Source organism: Puntigrus tetrazona, chromosome 11, assembly GCF_018831695.1.
Source record: "Puntigrus tetrazona isolate hp1 chromosome 11, ASM1883169v1, whole genome shotgun sequence".
NCBI lineage: Eukaryota > Metazoa > Chordata > Actinopteri > Cypriniformes > Cyprinidae > Puntigrus > Puntigrus tetrazona.
In genome coordinates this window covers 9,232,090-9,252,687 of record NC_056709.1, presented here as the reverse complement: position 1 = coordinate 9,252,687, position 20,598 = coordinate 9,232,090, and the positions used below count along the sequence as shown (strand labels likewise).

At 36.9% G+C, this 20,598-nt stretch overlaps 1 protein-coding gene across 2 annotated transcripts; it reads left to right on the top strand.

The window, feature by feature from the left end:
* The first annotated feature begins 2,527 nt into the window (after positions 1 to 2,527).
* mst1rb (macrophage stimulating 1 receptor b) lies at positions 2,528 to 18,948 on the top strand. Of its 2 annotated transcripts, none has more exons than XM_043251394.1 (21): positions 2,528 to 2,752; positions 4,060 to 5,352; positions 7,479 to 7,655; positions 7,729 to 7,851; positions 8,092 to 8,187; positions 8,417 to 8,577; positions 8,913 to 9,051; positions 9,171 to 9,307; positions 9,599 to 9,778; positions 9,878 to 9,977; positions 10,637 to 10,855; positions 10,956 to 11,102; positions 11,220 to 11,373; positions 12,121 to 12,213; positions 12,330 to 12,542; positions 12,903 to 12,983; positions 13,499 to 13,680; positions 13,920 to 14,029; positions 15,219 to 15,384; positions 15,462 to 15,598; positions 17,677 to 18,948. In XM_043251394.1, exons 2-21 carry the CDS (start codon positions 4,150 to 4,152, stop codon positions 17,906 to 17,908), a joined length of 4,050 nt encoding a protein of 1,349 aa, XP_043107329.1. In that variant the 5' UTR covers positions 2,528 to 2,752; positions 4,060 to 4,149; the 3' UTR covers positions 17,909 to 18,948. The 2 variants fall into 2 exon arrangements, with proteins under 2 accessions (XP_043107329.1, XP_043107328.1); XM_043251393.1 differs by having other exon boundaries at positions 8,017 to 8,187.
* The last annotated feature ends 1,650 nt before the right edge of the window (positions 18,949 to 20,598 follow it).

Below are 20,598 nucleotides of genomic sequence, written 5' to 3'. Positions count from 1 at the left end.
CCTAATTGAGGGTCATTCATTTCCAGTTACTACATGTAAGATATAAAATATACTTTTGTATTTATAATCTAATCATGTACAAAAATGTTTTTATGACTTTATTAATGGTCTTATTTCACATTTCTATGACCAAACTCCCCGGAAATGTTCTTGTTATGTGCAAAAAGATGAGAAAGTGTGAAGAGTAACATTGAATAATTATTTTGTTTATTGATAATAGTTGAATTACAGTAAGTAATATTTCTGAGCTATTGCGTCACCGTATGCAGACCTGAACAGAAACTTAAAAAAGATCTATTTTGATCGCTACCATAGACGTCAGTGTTTATATCCTAACCATTAAGTTTGATCCCAGTATTTCTGTGATACTATGAATGAATACATAAATAATACTTTGTAACGTTTGTGAAGCTGTACCCAAACATGTAACTGTCAGCTCTTATACATTTATAATATAAGAATATAACAAATATATCTATATGTTAACATAATCTATAATGTAGGTCATTGCCAACATAGTTTATTTTTTATTTTAATAAATTACATAATTAATTTAAAATATATTGCAATGTTGATATTCCTTTCACTGAACTCTAGTATTTTTCCACATTTAAAATATAAATAGTATTTTATGCTAAAAGTATGCTAATGAAATAAAATGAGAGACATCCACATACAGAACTGTATACTTGTGCATTACTTAAAAGTGTACTGTGAACACTTTACATGATATGTTTGTACATTATATACCATACCTGTTGTTGTAACTATGTGGTAATAGGGCAATTATCCTTTCAATCTATGGTTGCTTACATTGATTACATGGATTGCATTTATAGTAATTTTAATAAAATTTATTATTTCTGACAATTAAAAAGTTCATTATTAATGATGGAAAGTGTTTCATGAAGTGTTCAACTTTTTGGGGGCAAATATGCAGGTTAAATGTGTACTACAATTCACAATTTAACAGTACGAGTAAGAGTTTATGAAGTACCACAGTTGGGAAAATGTACTCATAACCAGTACATATTTTTATAATCTACTAAGATGATTGCAGCAAGACTAAAAACGTAAAAATATGATAGCTAGCATCTGGTTATGATCGCTACTGAGGTGTTTCTCGTGCTATCTAACTTCAAATATAATATAACTTACCATCATCTAAAAATAAACATTAACTAGCCTTTAACAACTAAGATATTGACCAAATTTCAGAAAAGTAAACTACTGCATTAAATCAAATTAAATTAAATTAAATTAAATTAAATTAAATTAAATACTATTTATGTATCAATAATGTCAATGGAATTTTCAAAGAATGTTGTTAAATATTTGGATAAGATTCTCAAAGATTTCATTTAGAAAAAAAGAAATTATAAAATAAAAAAACAATAAAAATCTCATTAGTTACGATAGATATTTTAAATAATAATAAAGAATTTGGGGGTATTGAAGTGTTAAATTATACAGAGCTCAGGTAAGGTATTTAAAATAAAATGTATAATTTAGTACAATAAAAATAAAGATTTCCCCAATTTAATTTTCTTTTAAAATTAAAATTTTCTGTTGATAAAATCCCAATAAAACTGGCTTGGTCTTTAAGCCCAATTTTACACCACATCTGTATATTTTCTGTAGAATAATAGAGACATCTGGTATAAAAAAAATCTATGTATTAATCAGTCATGGTATGACAATGACTGTATGTATCATCAGTCCGGTTGCTTAATGAACATGGTTTTGTCATATTCAGAATTTCTTAAAAAGTTAAAAATCCTGCGAAAAGAATGCAATTCCAAGTAAAGCTGTTTCATTATTACGTAACTCTGCACATTACATTAATGCTGACCAAAAGCCATTGACTTATGATATTATATTTATTGGTGATATTAAAATTGTTATAGATAAATGCAGTAATAGATGGATGTATTGCAAAAATGTAAAGAAGAATTATGTGAGTATGGTTAATAACAAATAAATTCTTTATGAGTAATAAAATAAAAGAGGTATCTTTTCAAATATTTGAAATATATATGTAACTCATCTTTTTCTATCAGTGTGTATATACTAACTTAATTTCTAGAATGTTTGGAACATTAAAACAAGTAGGAATATATGGTTATTATTATTATTATTATTTATTATTATAAATTTTTTTTTTAACATTGATTCTAAAAGTACAATTTCTTCTAATCATTTTACTTGGAAAATATCATATTTATGTTACAGCAAAGCCAAATAGTTAATATTTTATCAAAGAAATGAAGCAGTATTGTACCACCTTGCGCAATATTAGAAAGAGAAAAGCTACAAACACATATAAAGCACTATGTCAGTTTAATTTGGTTAATTAAATTAAGATTTTATATATATTTTTTTGCATCTCCTATTTTTCCTCTACTACTGTTGTGGGATGTATATGTTTGTATTAATTTGCGCATAATTGCGTAATGACAATAATAAAAAGACACGCTTTACTTCCGCATTCCTCCGTTTCCGTGGAAGCCAATGAGAGAGCGGCAGCTCTGTTTCTCAACGGCTCTGCTTCAAACGAGTCGAGCGCGCGACCGAAACACCGAGACGTCTCTTCAATCATGTTTCAGAAGTCTCGCATCTGGTTTTGCGCATATATTAAACTGAAACTTGTTTTCTTTCTTTAATTTTTTTTTTTTTTATATGTTCAGAGCTGGAAATGCGCTTATTGATGCATCTTGACATTTGTGCTTCGCCCGTTTAACATCACTAACAGGTGAGTGTGAGCTCATTGCTTATTGGTTTTATCTTATCAAATTTACTATATGCTTACAAGATAACATTTTTTCTTGAAGTTTAAATGTAATTGTATATAGCCTATTCGATAATAGTTGTCAGTATTAATTAGACTAACAGACTATATAAAATAACAGGCTTTATACATTGCATCAGCTCTGTTAGTTCCTTAGATACGGTGCATTACAAATACTTAATAAAGTATATTATTATTAAACTAATCGAATAATCATTACAATTCTCGGTCAGTGGATGTCTCATGTCAGACAAAAGTCGAATCCTTTTTAAAGACTAAACAATCTTTACATTTCAAAATGAACCATCGGCTATATCCACGGTACAAGTACATCCTACAGCGTCAATAACATTACTTATTAAAATTAGCAGCCTATATTCAACATATCTTGCAAGCTTTGTGACTCGGATTCATGCAAATGAAATGAAAAGACACAGGATAAGGATAACACATTCACACTTAGACTCCCTAAAACTCAAAAGGCTTGGAATCAAGTTGCTGAATATTTTAAACAAATATAACATAACATAACAAGCAGGTGAATTTAATTATTTGCGTTTAGCTTTCTTTTTCTTTTAGACGAGACCTGTGAATCGTTTCTGTGTCACACTACCCAAGCAGTCAAGATCTATTTTAAAGAAACACATGCCACTTTCCGCTGTTTCCCCCGAAGATGTATTAAATACTTAAACGCTGCGTTCAGTGCAGATGCTGTGGCATGATTTTGAACAGTAATTAGCTTGCTTGTTAGTTAAAAAAAGCTCTCGACTGAAAGGCACAGCAGTCAGTTTGCAAATTTTGAACAAAAAAGCACGTCTAGGTTGTGACAAGAATGACAATTTGAGAGGCCCTGAGTGCAGAACATGGTGATGAGCTCTGTTAATCAATAACACAGATGAGAACCAAGCAGTACTACATAGAACATTGTAGCTGGAAGCCAACCATTCTTTCCCAGGCCTTTTATATATTTATCTTCATATTTTGTAATACCTATTTTTACCCTGACTTTCTTGTGGAGACATGACTTAATGCACAGACACGAATGAATAAGCAAAATCTCTTATAGGGTTTACAGACATGAATCATTTCCTTTTTGCCATGTACTGAAATTACATTGAGACATTCTGTACGTCATCACTGATTCACATTATTTTGAATTTGACCGCCTTGTTGGGCTGGTGTGTTCTGTGGGTTTTCGATTAATTTCTAATAATGTCTATACATTAACCGTATAAAAATTAGGCTTCTTTTGTGGTTTTTGTGCTCCCAAGGCTTCCTGTTCTCAGGATGTCTTCACTGACAGATGCCAGCTGGAGATAACCACAACAATCTACATCCATTTTCTTCAACCTGGAGAGGACATGGTCCACTGGGCCACTCATCTGGTGACATGCATCTGGATACAGGCTCTAATGTCTTCTGCATTAGACACTTGTCCCCCAACGGCCTCCATCGCTGTGGACTTCTCAGTGCCGTACCCCATGCCTTACTTCCAGAGCGGCAATCCCATCCAGAACATAGTTACCAACTCCATTTTCCAAGAAGTCTATGTGGCCTCTCAGAATATAATTGAGGCGGTGAACACCACTCTAGGTAAACTTTGGGAACTCCGTACGGGACCCGTGGGCAGTCCGGAGTGTAAGATATGCGATTTATGTGATATCGCAAGAGATCCTTTCCGTGAGGACACAGACAATGAGGTGTTGCTACTAGATACGTTCCTGATGTACTTGTACTCTTGCGGAAGCTCCCAGTATGGAGTTTGCTATTTCCATCAACTCCATGAAAATGGAAAGCCTCCAGGGCCTTCAAAGTGTTTATTCCGGAAGAAGCTGAACTCTCCGCAGTTCTGTCCGGATTGCATTGCTAGTCCTTTGGGAACGAAAGTCTCCATGGTGGAAGAGGGCCAAACGGTGTACTTCTTTGTCGCAGCAACGGTGAACAACAGCGTGACGCAAAAATACGGCCGCATGTCCATTTCCGTGCGGCGACCGGTGGCGACCGAGGACGGTTTTTACACGGATGTCAGAGGGCTGACGGTGTTGCCTGCTCTACGGCAGACGTACAGCATCGAGTACATCTACAGCTTCTACACGCAGGACTTTGTCTACTTCTTGTCTGTCCAACGAGAGAAAACCAACTTGGACTCGTCTCCCTTTCAGACAAGACTAGGCCGCTTGCCGCGCCACGAGTGGGAGATGCGACGATACCGTGAAATTGTTTTAGAATGTCGCTTTGAGCCCAAAAGGCGAAGGAGAAGCAACGGGAGCGAACCTTTCAAAGATGTGGTCTACAACGTGGTTCAAGCGGCCCACTTTGGCAAGGCCGGACGGGAGCTCGCGGATGAGCTGGGTGCTGAAGAAGAGGACGATATCTTATATGGCGTGTTTGCTGTAACCGATGACTCAGGCATTCCCGAACACGATTCAGCACTTTGCGCATTTCCAATGGATACGGTAAACACGGCAATAGACGATGGAGTGGAGGACTGTTGCAGGTCAGGACCAGAGCAGCTTTCCAGAGGCCTTTGCCATTTTCAGCCCTGCGAGAGCTGCCCACATGAGGTTTGTGCATTTTCTCAGCTTTTTGTTTTGTTTGTTCTGTATGCTTTTGAACCATTTGCAGATGAATCATTTTTCTGGTTAAAATCAAATGAAAGTTTACTGTTGCGTACCACAATAAAAGATCCTCGGCTTGTTGCAAAGGAAAACTGCAATTAAACACCACAAATAAACATTTAAAATATGTAAATGCCGTACTGTTTTGAACATCTAACTTTAACAAATGACATTACGTATGGTTTCGAAAAAATGGCTCCATATTCGTGGTGCAATGCCTTCTTAACAAAAGCATGACTCGCTTCTTTCTTTCTTGTTCTTTTGTTGTAAAAAGTTTTATGTGACCACAAAGTGGGTCATAAGCCTTGTATAGTCCTTTGGGACTTCAATTCCTGTAGAGAGTAATAGTGGCAGTGAAGTCACTACACTTCATCAAAATCTGTATGGTCTGATTGAAGAAACCATTTTGTAACCATTAACACTGACACTCTAAGACCGAAGTTGTTCATTTTCAGAAACTTAGTAAGTTTTTTTTTTTTTTGCTCTTGCCTGTGGCACATGTACACAAAATACCAAAACATTTAAGCAGGAAATAAGAGCAGCTATTGTAGTGTAATAGAATATTTGGGAATAACAAAGTTGCAAAATAGTTCGGTCTCTGTAGGAAAGTCTGTGTTGGAAAAAGTCTGTGTTTGGTCTCTGTAGGAAAGAACTGTTTAATATAAGTCTGTGATTATGATTCAGGTTTGGGTATATGTGGCTGCTTTTGCTTTATACTCGTTGTTGAAAGTGTTTTCTCTAGGCTGTGCTTGTTCTAAGTCTGATTGCCTGAGACTTTACTCATAACTGGGAAATGATTTAAAACTTGACTCAGGCTTGCAAAAGATTGACCCATGCTTCACTCTGGCACATAAACATTAAAACCACAAAGAAGTGTTGGTGCTTTCATCAATTTTGACTTTTAACATGAGATTCAAAACAATAAGTTGCCTGTGTTTTTGTTCTGTTTGTGTGTTTTGAACAGCTTTGAAGTTTTTTCTGTACAATCTCTTGTCATGAATTTCATATTCATGCTTGCAGTAGTTCTGTGAGATGATCTAAACAGCTTAAATCTAACGTTCCTTTGCTCTTTTCAGCATTATTCACAGAAAACAATGTCAGTCACTTGTGAGAGTTTTCTTTCATTACCGTTTTGTGAATATACAGGAGAGTGTTTCAACATAAAAAAAAGATAATGGAAAAATTTAGCCATTTGCAAATTGCATTTTTTTTGCCTTCATCAGAAAAAATAACAAATTTATGGCAAATCTGTAATTTTTTTGGTTTGAACAGCTGTACAAATGCGGTTCAGATTTCTTAAAAGCTGCAAAATCTTTTTAGTGTTCAGATGAGAATTAGCCACTTTTTTTTAGCCACAACCTAAACAATGTGTGGGAGAATGTCTCGGAAATGTCAGGGTGTGATTGCCAGTTTGCTGCCATAAAAGCAGAGATTACAGATGGTATGTGTGTATGAGTCTGTGAGTGTGTGTTTGTGCAGGTAAAACAATAGGGTTTTCCATTAAGGTCAATGTTTATGGGAAATGTGTGGAAAAAGGAGAAAATGACAGTGTCTTTTTAGAGAATCCGGTGAGAGACACTAACCAGATCACTGATTTTGGATGCACTCGTTAAAATGTATAATGTATGCACATTTGAATAGATAGAAGTGCTGCAGTGTATATATATATATATAATTATATATTATTTACATTATTTACACATCTTGACTAGCTAGCTCTTTATAGGCCCATGATTTGGTTAGTCAAGGCTTGTGTTTTTTGGTTTTTTTCTGATGTTGGTAGTTTCCTTTTTTGATTTGAAATATTAGATTCCCAGGCAATACAGAAATTGGAGAGTGCAACATGTTAACAGCAGTTAGCACTAAGCTACCCAAACAAGAGATTGAGTTCCTTTGTGTTATGTTTGGAATTCTTGTGAGAATCTGAATTAGTGTCCTTACTGGAATATCCAAAATATACAAAACAATGTCCACATATTTCACTAAAATGTATTTTCTTTTTTAGAAAAAAACAAGCTTAAAAATCTGTCTAGCAGTGCATGTTGATTATTTTATTGCATATGTATGATCAGAGCATGGAGCACAATATGACCTGCAGAGATCAGCCCACCCTGGTGTCTCAGCCATACTACAGAGTTGACCTCTTCAACAGACAGATGAGAGGCGTTCTGCTCACCTCACTGCTGGTCACAAGCATCGAGAACAAGACAGTGGCTCATATAGGCACTTCAGATGGGAGGCTCTTGCAGGTATAGATCATAAAGAAGACTATGCCTGTTTCATTTATAGTTACATTAACCTCTGTTGTTTTTTATGCCGCAGCTTGTACTGAGGAGGTCCAGCCCCATCATCTTTGCTAATTACTCCCTTGTAGAGAACCAGAAAGTGTCATCTACCGCAGCGGTTCTCTCCCCGGACCATCTACTGTTTGTGGTTGGAGATAAGGTGTGTGGCATGAAATAATTAAAGGAATAAATCAGATGTAATTCCAACCATGAATTGTCTTCCATGTTTTTATGCAGCATGCTAATATTTCATTTGGATATGGCTATGATTACTCAAGGCTGTATTCTTATTTTGGGCTAATCGTTATATAATTAAAACTGGCAGATGATTCAGGTGCCTCAGAGAGGTCCGGGTTGTCGGCATTTCCTCACATGCGCCATGTGTCTGATTGCACCTAAGTTCATGGGATGTGGCTGGTGCTCAGGTCTGTGCACTTGGGCTTCTGAGTGCAGGAAACACTGGGGAAATGAGTCCTGTCCACCCGGCATCACAGAGGTGAGATATTATGCATTCATATTTAAACAGTTAATTTGCAAAATCAGATACAATAACTACGTTCTTGGTTTTTTTAGTGTGTTATTATAAGTTTTGTGTTAGTTAGCTGTTAGCTGTTTTTAAAATAACTTAAATTGATTTAGATTTAGAATTGGAATGCACAATGAAAAAACATGATTTATGAGATTATTTTTGTTTTAGCAAATGCATATAGAAATGTTCTGTGCAGTTTTTCCCCAAAAGAGCACCCCCTGATGGTCAGAGTGAGATGACTCTATGTGGATGGGAGTTTCAGTCACCTCTGCGACCCGCCATCACGACCAGAACCCACGAGGTGAAGCTAGGAGAAACTGTCTGTGTGGTTCAGCCTCACAAAAGCAACAGCACACAGTAAGCAAGGGTTATTAGTTGACTAAAGAAAAGAAAAAAAACATAACTTTTTTTAATCATATTAATTTATGTACTAAATGATGTACTAAAATAATTAAAATAAAACTAAAACTTACAGTTCTAAAATATACAAATACTTTATTTAGCAAGGATGCATTACATTGATCAATAGTAAAAGTAAAAAACAATTGCTTTAAATAATTGTTGCTCTTTTGGACTTTATGTTCATTAAAGAATCATGCATAATAGAGGTATAACAGATTTCTAGTGGTTGGTTTTTATATGTTTGTGCAAAGGAAACTCTTTATTTAAAGTCTGGACATTTTTATGCTCAGTTTGTTGTGTAAGATCCGTTCTGGGGCGACAGAGCCACTTTTTAAAATGGTGAACGTCACAGCTAAGGTGCATGAGGGCCGAGTGGAGGGACGATATTCCATTAAAGGAAGTGCAGAGATGCCTGGATTCACCTTTGTGGTAATTAAGCATACACAAACATAACATCCGTCAAAAACCACCCATTCTCCACCTGATTTTTAACATTAATAAGCTTGTGGATACTAGATAACCTCTGCCTAATATATTTTTTACACCAGGTTCCAAACATCACTGAGGTCCAGCCTGACTATGGGCCTGTGAACGGAGGAACCCTCATCACTATCACAGGCCCTTATTTGGACTCTGGGAAAAACAGGAAAGTTACACTTGATGGAGAAACATGTCCAATCCAAAGGTGTGTGTGTAGTCCTTATATCCGGGCCTTTTAAATGTATTCAACTTTAAACTGCATCAAAACATTTTAGTGTAATTGTATTAAAATTATGTAGACTATTGTTTAAATGTGTGGGGGTTGGTTAGATGATTTATATTTTTTAAATAATGTTTTATGTTCTACGTAGGCTTGCGTTTATTTGGGGGTAAATACATTTTGAAATGTTGAAATTTTGAGCTGTCTATTAATTTTCTCTGTTTAAGGTTATATATGTATTGTTCATGTTCTAAGTGAATGTTGTTCAACCTACAGTGTGTCTGTGGTAAAAGGAAACCTGTCCTCCATCATATGTCTCTCTCGGCCTGTGACGGAGGTGAAAGACGTGGTGCTCCGTGTCTACATCGATAAGTCCCGTGTGGTGACCACTAAAGTCTTCCGCTACAAGAAGACCCCTGAGATTCTTGCTGTGCTGCCTGATTGCAGCTTTGACAGGTAGATTCAGGAAGTGATAAGCTGTTCAATTATTGGCAGTTCAGAAAACAGCCTTTCAGAAAAGTTGTAGAATGTATAATATTTTATTTCAAACTACAGTGGGTCAAGAATCATCATTGAAGGTCGAAATCTGGACTCTGTCTACAGAACTGTCGTCTATTTTAAACCCAAAGAAAGCCACCTCAAACCTGTTTCCACGGTATGAACTGCAAACGTTCACTCCTGCATAATTGATATATTGCCTTGCTTCTATAAAGAGGTCATATCACCAGTGAGAAATCAAATATTGCTTAATATTTTAAAATAAAAAGCGTTCTTTGTAACACTCTGCAAGTTTCGGAACTACCAGAGTGCAAATAGATTTATTATTAAAGAAATATGTTCCAAAATCCTTTAGAACTTTAACATAAATTTAGCCCAACCAAGGGCAATGTAATAAGAAGGTAGCAAGATGGAAAATATTATTCATACTCATTACTAGAACTACATGTTCTCTAGATGTTATCTGCAGTAAATGTTAGAAAAGAGTGGCGCAATTTACAATTCAGTCTAATCTCAGTTTAAGCGGCACCTTATTTTTTGTGTTTAAGGTAAGATATTTAGGGTTGGGCGATCTCTTTCATGACCTTTACCTTTCAACACTACATAGGTTTTTAATAATTTTTTAAATTTAATATAAATACATTTTTTATAAAAGAATTTTTAATAAAATTGTCTCATTTCGTCCGCTGCAATCATGAATAAAATATTAAAGTTTTTAAATCTATACGTTTGCAGCATAACATTAGAATTTGCAGACTGCAGCATCTAAGCAAACAGATTTGTGTTACATTTGCTTCAACCTGTTGTTCCCTGAAGGAGTGCAGAGGGAAAGCAAAACCCTCCCGTATGGAGTGCATCACCCCTGTCTTCCATCGAGATGAGACAGAAGAGGGCGAGCTCTCGTTTGACATGGATGGAGTGCTCGGCCTGTGGAAACAAGACTTCTCCTACCACCCTTATGGCAGACCCATCCCATTTGAGACTGAAGGTCATGTACTGAGACTCTACCCCGGCTTTGATGAAGTGTCTTTGCATGTATGTAGATACATCCACGAGTACAATCCCATTATTGCATTGCTGTATACGATTTTTTTGAGAAAACATTTAAAATCTAAGATTCTTTCTCATGACTTAGCACCAGAAGTTGAACCTCGTGAGCTCCTGCATGTCGATCACAATGACGGTTGGAGATGTCGACTGTGGTGCTAAAGTTTTAGATAATGAGATTACATGCAGGATCCCTAATAATCTCACCATTCCCAGTGAGGGTTTACCTGTGAAGGTGAGTGTTTGAAAGTGTGTGCAGATCTATAAATGGAGCCAAATACCTCATCTGTAGCCAAAACAAATTAGTTGCATATTACAGCCTCACACTGATGTCAGTATTTTTCTGTACCAGGTAACAGTTAATGGGTACACACATAACGTTGGCACTGTAATCTTGGTCAGTAACCACTATATGGTGGGTATTGTGCTTGGCATACTGGCAGCTCTTGTCACGGGTGCTGTTATGGCCTTTATTGTGCTGAAACATCTGAGGAAACAGAAAAAAGGTAAGCACAAATTATGCCACGTCTCACTAATGCAAACCTTCTGCATTCCTGAATTTTATATCTTAAAGGGTTAGCTCACCCCAAACTGAAAATTCTGTCAATAATTCTACTCACCCCTGTGTGATTCCAAACCAGACCTTCACACATCTTTGGAATACAGATGAAGATATTTTTGATGGAATCCGAGAGATATCTGACCCTCCATAGGCAGAAAGACAGCTGAGAGGTCCAGAAACGCAACATTAGAAAATACATCGGTAAAACAGTCCATGTGACATCAGTGGCTCAACTTCAGTTTCACAACGCTATTAGGATAGTTTCTTTTTGCGCAAAGAAAATAAAATAAACATAATTTATTCAACCATTCTTCTACCCTGGGTTACGTCTTCTGCCATTTTGGAGATTAGGTAACATATGCTGACATAATCAGAATTGTTTACATTTGGGAGGAAAGCACGCATGAACTATATTATTTTTGTTTTCTTTGTGCAATACAAACAATGTATTTAATGTGCTTCTGGACCTGGATCATTTCAATTGTGTTGCTGTCTATAGAGGGTCGGATACCCCTTCGACTTCATCAAAAATATCTATATATTTGTTTTCCAAAGTCTTACAGGTTTGTAACGACATGAGGGCGAGTAATTAATGATAGAATTTTCCTTTTGGGGTGAACTAACCCTTTAACAAGCATAGCTGTTTCAAAAAAAAAGAGTTTGATTCAGGTTTATCTTTCTTTACCCACAGCTTCACTGGCAGAAAAACGCCTGTCTTATTTTTCCCATAGTCGCTCTCGTAATAATAGTGTGGATTTATCTTCCTTAGGAGACTACAGACGTGGTGAGACAACATATTCACATCAGCAACACATTTACATTTATGTATTTTTTGTAATAAAACTTTGAAGTGGAAGTCTACAGATACTTTTGAAACTTTATGTTGTTTGGTGTTTGCAGAACTGCCCCTCACAACCATCACTGCACCTGCTGGAGCCGTGGCGTTCCCTGGTCTGGCCTACACAGGCACCCTGGACACAACCCTGACCCCCCTCATGCCCCCAGAGAAGATATCCATCACCAGTTTCCGTCCTGAACTGCTGGAGGAGGTGAAGGACGTGCTGATCCCAGCCTTCATGCTCAAGGTTCACCACCACCAGATCATCGGAAAAGGTGGGTTTATAAATAAAGCATACTGGATGCTGAAAAAAAGTTTAATACACTACCTCTCAAAAGTTTTGAGGTCTGAAAGATTTTTAAAGTGTCTTTTCACCGTTGATGTATTCATTTGTTCAAAATACAGTAAAATGTTTTTTTCAATTTAAAATAACTGTTTTCTATTTAAATATATTTTAAAATATAATTTACTCCTGGGAGTGAAAGCTGAATTTCAGGCATGAAAGACCATGAAAGACTCCTTGTTTGGAACAAGATATTTCTTAATTTCTTAAGTTATTGTAAAAGATCATGTTATGAACCTGAGGATTATTGGCACTATTAATAAACATGATTCATTTATTTATTTTTTTGTAGGGCACTTTGGGACAGTTTACCATGGTTACCTCACTGACCACAACAACAGAGAAATCCACTGCGCTGTGAAATCTCTTAACAGTAAGAAACTCCTCATTGAAATATGCTCATAAAGACACTCAAGAAGAATCAAACTCCCCTTTCGGGATTACTTGCCTGATAAAAACAAGTTACTCACGATGGGCTGCCTCGAAAATTGATTAACTGTTAACTGTAGCAGCAGTAGTGTTCCTGTTGCTTAAACAGTAGATTGTGGTTTTAGCAACAATAGGTCATGGGTTCAATTTATCACTGAATGCATGAACTGATTAAAAATGTATTGTACATTGAATGCAATATAGGTTACTGCAGATCAATCAATCAATCAATCAATCAATCATTTTTATTTATATAGCGCTTTTAACAACACAGGTTGCATCAAAGCACTGTACAGTATGCAGATAAAAGAGTCTGCCAGATGAATAAATGTAGCAGTCATGCAAAGGTTTTAAACAATATTTGGAGACTTATAGATAAGGTTATAGGTTATTTATTTACTATAGATAATATAATGTGTACTTGCAACTGTATTTTTTCACAATCTGTGTCTCTGGTAGGAATAACAGATGTGGAAGAAGTGGAGCAGTTTCTGAAAGAGGGTATTCTTATGAAGGGGTTTCATCACAGTAATGTTCTCTCTCTGCTGGGTATCCTTCTTCCCAAAGAGGGACTTCCTTTGGTGGTCTTACCTTACATGAAACACGGAGACTTGCGTCACTTCATTCGCTGTGAGAAGAGGGTCAGTTGCTGGAACTTAAACTGTTTAACATATCAGATACGTTGTGTATTTTTCCTTTTACCTTTGCCTTATACAACAGGTTTGCATCTGTGGATGGATTTCACAACATAACCACCTGCACAGCTTAAATTAAGTTCATGACCTTAGCAGAAGCTCCAGTAATGATGTTTCCAATAATTACACAAAATCAGTGTGTGCCTGTTTTATATGTCTCATGTAGTTTTGTCGTCTTACCCTAGAATCCCACAGTTAAGGATTTGATTGGCTTCGGGCTCCAGGTTGCTAAAGGAATGGAGTATCTTGCACAAAAGAAGTTTGTGCACCGGGATCTGGCAGCACGCAATTGCATGTGAGTGTTGTATGCACAAAGATTGGCTTTAGGGCCCTGATATACTTGTATAAGTGAACTAGAGTGTCATGATTTCAAACAAAATCAAGCGAAATGAAGTTTGTTTGGAGTTAGTTTGAACAGTTCAAAGCAGCTTGCCAAAGCAAACTTTCCAGAAAGGTTCAGCTGGGAAACTCTTTCGAACCGTTGGTCTTTGCTGATTACATTTTTTAACGTGGACTTTTGTAACCTCATTTCTCTGTTTAGTCCATTAAGGCCGGGACAAACCAAGCTGACGCCAACAGCAGCGATGAAAGCCGACGGTGTTGTTGGCTCGCATCAGCAGCATCAGACAGAAAAGCTGTTCTCGAACACACCAGACAGGCGACGGCAAACTAAATTGTGCATTCTTGCCCTGCGTGAGATGACTTAGCTGTCTATATCGGCGGCTTTCAATATTCGTCATTCACGCGGAGAAACCAGAACAAAGAGAGATAAACGCACATAATATGAAACATGAACAAAGTTGGTTACCATTTTGACAATACGTAACATTTATAACTTTTTAAGCGGCTCACGTTATGATAATATTCATTTATTGGAATGCTTGGGTAAATTTAGAAGAGTCTTCTGTTTGCGCCTCCTTCTTTTACTTACTCGTTTTCACCATTTTTACATTCATTTTCTGGCACTCATTTGCGAAAACTAGACATCCAATCAGAGTTCTCACGTTATCCCGACACTGATCCAACATGCTGGCGCCCGACCGTCGGCTTGGTCTGTCCTGGCCTTTAAGGTCACATGTGAACACACTGGAGAGCTGTTAATAGTAGAAATAAAAGTTGCAATTCTAACTGAAAGCTACACTAATACTGTTTTTTCATGTTTAATACTTTAAAGCTGCTTTATTTAAAGCAATCTGTTGTATACAATGCTATAAATAAATGAGACTTTATTTTGCACTAAATTGCTAAAAGCTTATGCCAACATATCCACATCGCTAGGATCAGATGCTTTCTTAACTGCTGTTTTCTCACTGTTTTCATTGAGAGAAAAACGCAATTTATATGTTAGATAATAGTATATCATCTGCTTTAAGAGCTCCGAAATAGAATGTCAGAGCATTAAGTGATTGTTTAAATTGTAAATACACACTGAAGCTCAACAGACAATTATGAATTTGGGACTGACCGAACCAAAATGCTCTCAGGCTTGATGAATCCTACACTGTAAAGGTGGCAGACTTTGGAATGGCTCGAGATGTGCTGGAGAAGGAGTACTACAGTGTCCAGGACCACAGGAAAGCCAAACTGCCCGTCAAATGGATGGCCATTGAGAGCCTGCAGACGCAGAAGTTCACAACCAAGTCAGATGTGGTGAGCAACATTTACTTCAACCAATGGATTAAATTTAGGATTTGTCACATGATCTTTTATTGTGTCTTTTACTGTAGTGGTCTTTTGGGGTTTTAATGTGGGAGATGCTCACACGAGGAGCCAGTCCGTATCCTGAAGTTGACCCATATGACATCACACATTACCTTCTAAAGGGCCGACGGCTGCCTCAGCCACAATATTGTCCAGATCCATTGTAAGTTTTTCCATTTTTTTTTTTTTTTGCAATATGTATTTAAGCTCCAACTTATTCTTCCAAGTTAAAAGTTTTGGCATAAGTTCGGTTGGTTTATAGAAGGTGGGTCAGTTCTTTAGAAGGTTTTCTTTCATTTGTTATTGGAAATTGTTTCACAGCAGAACAGAAAGAATGACATGGCCTTTTGAAAATGCAATGGTTTTAAGTAGCTTTCAGTAAGTTTAGTGTTTTTCCACCATTTGAGGTTCAGAGGGTTTAGAGCTTACTCAGTATTCAGAGCAGTGGAAAAGGTCAACTGAAAGGTTATTGTGAATGTCCCTTCAATTATCCAACACCTCAAGTACTGCCCAGAGAGTTAATCATCATTCACTTTCAGGCAGACGGAAATATTTAAAAAACCACCATAGTGACACTGCAAAACTTTGTAAACCTTGAGAAACTTGCTATCACTAACTAAGCCTTAAGCGTTTACCCAATGTTATTGCTATCACAAATATATTGTTGAATGTTTTAAAAGAGATTTAGTTATTTGTATAGTTTTTTGCTTTTATTCAATAAGACAGTAAAGACTTTTATAATGTTACAACATTTCAGTTGCAAAATGCTGTTCATTTGAACTTTTTGAAATTTGAGAATCTTGTAAAAATGCGTGACAGTTTTAAAAGAAAATATTAAAGGGATAGTTCACCCAAAAATGAAAATGTGATGTTTATTTGCTTATCCCTGGGGGCATCCTGGGGGCATCCCAGATGTTCCTTCAGTAGAACACAAACAAATATTTTGAACTCAAACTGTTGTCAGTCATATAATGGCAGTCAATGCGACTCATGGGACTCAAAAAAATACAGACAAAACTAAAATAAACCCTGCGGCTCATGACGATACATTGAGGTCTTTGCAAAAAGCTGAACAGTATTTATATATTTTTTTACTTTGATCCACCACTGTCCTATGCGTACTTTTTGACTCTCAAAGCCGTGAGTCTCAGTGACTGACTTTATATGACTGAAAGACTGCAATGGTGTTGAAAACCAGCTCCTGAATGTTACACAATTTCTTATGTGTAGTTCCTGCCTCAATAAAATTAGCAGGTAGGCTATTAGTGCTGTTTTTATGGGCAAACATGTCGCCCTTGCATTAGGAGTTCTGCGGGAAATTGAATATGTGCGTTTAGATGTATGTTGGATGTCCAGATATTGGTTATGTATCGGATTAAAATCCACAGTTGGATGTGGCCCAGATAGGATGCGAGAAAACTTGATCTCGTGCGGATTTTTGTGTTTAAACGTGAGCATCAAATTCCAATCTGTGTCAGATGTGGGGAAAAAAATCTTTTCTGCAAGTGTAACCAAAGTCACCTATATCTTGGATGCCCTGAGGGTAAGCAGATAAACATCAAAGCAAATTTTGGGTGAACTATCCCTTTAAGCAGCACTGTTTTCAACGTTAATAACAACAGGAATATTTCTCGAGTACCAAATAAGCATATTTAGCCCAGTTAAAAAACTAAAACATTGTTTTAAAATGAAAAGATCCTGCATTTCAGAAATGATCTGTCCACATTATACAATTGAAAACGCCTGTCTCATGACCATTCATGCAGATACAACCAAAAATATGTACAATAAGTGTGTTGTTATTGTTTAGACGGTGGTCAAGGATACACAGAGCAAATGTGGGCATTCGTGCCATCTTTCCAAAAGTCTCTGTTTTGCTCCATTTACACGGAAACACAACCCTGCTCCATTTTCAGTCATGCAAATATGCTGGAGTGGAGTAAAGACAGGTGTCATGTAAAAATAATAATGCATTAACTAATATCATGTTGTTTTTAACATAAATCATGGCACGTTCACATTTCTTCTTTGTAAAGCGTTAGAAACTCTTACTAAAAGCAAAAAACTGCATAGTGACTCAGAGTGTAGCAACAGGATGTGGAAACATGGCTGGTGGTGAGGTTCAGCAATGGAAACTCTGAATATGTGTGACTCAAGTTCATATGCCTGATTGATGTCTTATTTTCAATGGAGATTACCCAACTGAGACGACTGACACGTCCACTACCTCCGTATCTGCAGATTCGCCATTCTGTTACAGTGCTGGGACCCTGACCCCGAGAGAAGACCAACTTTCTCCACACTAGTGTCCGCTGTGATGAGTATTCTGTCCAGCCTGGAGGGGGAGCATTACATCAGCCTGAAGGTCGCATATGTCAATCTGGACCAGCCCCGCCCATATCCCGCCCTAACAGACTCTGCCGATGAATACGATTCGTCAGATGCCGCCGATGAAGGCTCAGTCTCGAGCTGATTGGCCAAACGATTTCAATATTTAATAAAGCTGGGCCTTGTTGACACGACAGTGACCGGGTTTGAAATGCCAGAAAAAGTTCACTTACTCTTAGGCCATGCAAGATGTAGATGAGATTATATTATTGTCTGTTTTAGATGAGACAAACAGCAACTTACTCTACAACTCTACAACACGCAGCTTTTCACTTGACAAGATGTTGACTTGGAGTTTTGTGGGTTATTGTAAGGGTGTGTTTATCAGCTGTTTGGGCTCATTCTGACGGCACCCATTCACTGCAGAGGATCCATTAAGTTTTTCAAAATCAATTCTGATGAAGAAACAAAATCATCAACACCTTGGATGTCATTAGGGTAAGCAAACTTTCAACAATTATTCCATTATAAAGTCAGAATGCCACGTGAAAATATAAAATCTTTTGAGTTGAGTTATTCACGAGTAGTTCATATGGCATTTTACGTTTTGCGTATAACAACACAATTCTTGCCATAGAGTCAGTACAGTCAAAACTATGTGCTCATGGCTGTGCTTTTAGTTACTGTACTTCTGGCCTTGTACTGTATGTGCAGCATTTTCCAACACAAAGCATCAATGTCCGAGTAGAAATCTACTGTTCATGAAGATACCTGTTCATAACTTTGAACAAGCGGCAACACTGAAATGCTTCACATTCAAGCACTGCCCTTGTTAGAATACATTTCAGCTGTAGAGGTTGTATATTTTATTTATGACGATAATTTTTCTGTGTGAATAATTTTCTGCATTTTCGTATATACGTATATAATACAAATATCAAATAAAGAAAAGTCCCACTTGAACCACTTGAAGATATTTGTAATCAGTGAGCCTATACTTGCTATTGTGATTATATCAGATGCTTGTACAGAAAAGGGATTGAGTGCACAATGTTTGGGATGAGTCAGCGCCGAAAGGTGTTGAGCTGAATATATCACTGTGCTGCGGTTATAGAGCCTGTAGAAATGAGTGAGAATTTGATATCTGTGACGCACATTTCTAAATAAAATCTGATTTTGCCAAAGGTGCCAGTTTTGCTGTGCGCTTGAATATTCTTTTGTATTCCACCAACCAGCAATAGGACTAATGTAGCTTGTCATACTGAATAATACATGAATGCATTAATGGAACGTATTATAATCAGCAAAATCAATCTTAATGAATACTTAGTTGCAAGTAATGAAATCCTTTATTCACATGGCTGTGTAATTTTTTGCATTTGGTGGACTTTTGAAAATTAAAATATTAAAATCAGTATCTGTTCTAGTGTAATAATGAGGCCATATTGACATTTTATTGACATATTAAAATGGTACGTCATTGTTTTCAGGCAGGATTTTTTGGATTGAAATATAATTCTTACATGACTGGCATTATATGTGTCCCTGCATGCTGAACTTGGATAGAAATATGTCACGAAAACACAAACTACCGTTGAGCTTGAGCTGGAGATGAACACTAGGGGTCAGTAAAAGGCCTTTCATAATTGAGCAAAATATTAAATAAGAGGCTTTTTCTTACTGTTTGCCATAAAAGAGATTATTTTGTGTAGTTGTGCAATGTAAATTCCAATATTTATTTTTAAAATAGCGTTCATGTCTTATTGCTCTATGACAATTTTAATAAATGGCTCCTAGTCACTACGCATTATATACTGTTATGACTATTCAGACTACAAACCCTGCAATACTGAAATGACTCTATGCAATTACACAACTCGCTGGCCGACTGTCTGACGGAGACGTGCATAGAAAGAAAAAGAGAGCCAAGTTAACAAAAGCCACAAAGAACTATAAGTTCAGAGGTAGCGAGTCTTATAAACCAATACAAATAAAACAGGAGGAAACAAACATCATAACATTGTTTTCCCTCCCATGTCCCTCGCTCACTTCCTCTGTTACAAGATAAAAGAACCAAAGTAAATTCCCAGAAGGTGCAGCCTTTGATTGTGAGCTCATATCTGCACCAGTGTCAAAAGTGTGTGTGTGTGTGTGTAAGTGTGAGTGAGTGTGAGTGAGGGAGAGAGAGAGAAAAAGAATTTCCTACTGGGTGAGCAGAGATGAATGTGAGCTGAAGACACAGGCTGCTCTCGCCGCATAGTCACAACCTGCAGCCTTGAACCCTTTCATCATGTTCTAACAGCTCCGATTTAGATCTGTACGCTCTCAACACACACACGCACACACACACACACACACACACACACACACACACACACACACACACACACACACACACACACACACACACACACACACACACACACACACACACACACACACACACACACACACACACACAGACAGACAGACAGACAGACAGACAGACAGACAGACAGAGAGAGACAGAGACAGAGAGAGAGTCAATTACTGAAATACCAACATACAAATCACATACTTCAGCTCTGTTGAACAAGATGACTGATATAATGTTGCTGTTTCCATGACTTTTTCTCCTTTTGTTTGGAATGAAACCTTTTAGCTTTGCCCAATGCTTACAAAATGTATTGCTAATAAAATGTCAATAGGATGTTTTTAAAAAGGATATTGTATCTTTATCTTGCTTCTTTATCTTAATTCCTAAATATCTTTTGTTTTAAGAATGTTCACATTTGGCTATGACATTTCTGAATGCTATGTACCCGTTAAAGAAGCGCCCCTATTATGGATTTAAAA

What these genes read in the sequence shown, in the direction of transcription:
- mst1rb (XM_043251393.1), top strand. Translation starts at nt 4,150, where the DNA reads ATGGTCCACTGGGCCACTCATCTGGTGACATGCATCTGGATACAGGCT. An exon ending in TGCCTGGATTCACCTTTGTG is followed by an intron (nt 9,052 to 9,170) that starts GTAATTAAGCAT and finishes TTTTTACACCAG; the next exon opens with GTTCCAAACATCACTGAGGT. An exon ending in GTGAGGGTTTACCTGTGAAG is followed by an intron (nt 11,103 to 11,219) that starts GTGAGTGTTTGA and finishes TTTCTGTACCAG; the next exon opens with GTAACAGTTAATGGGTACAC.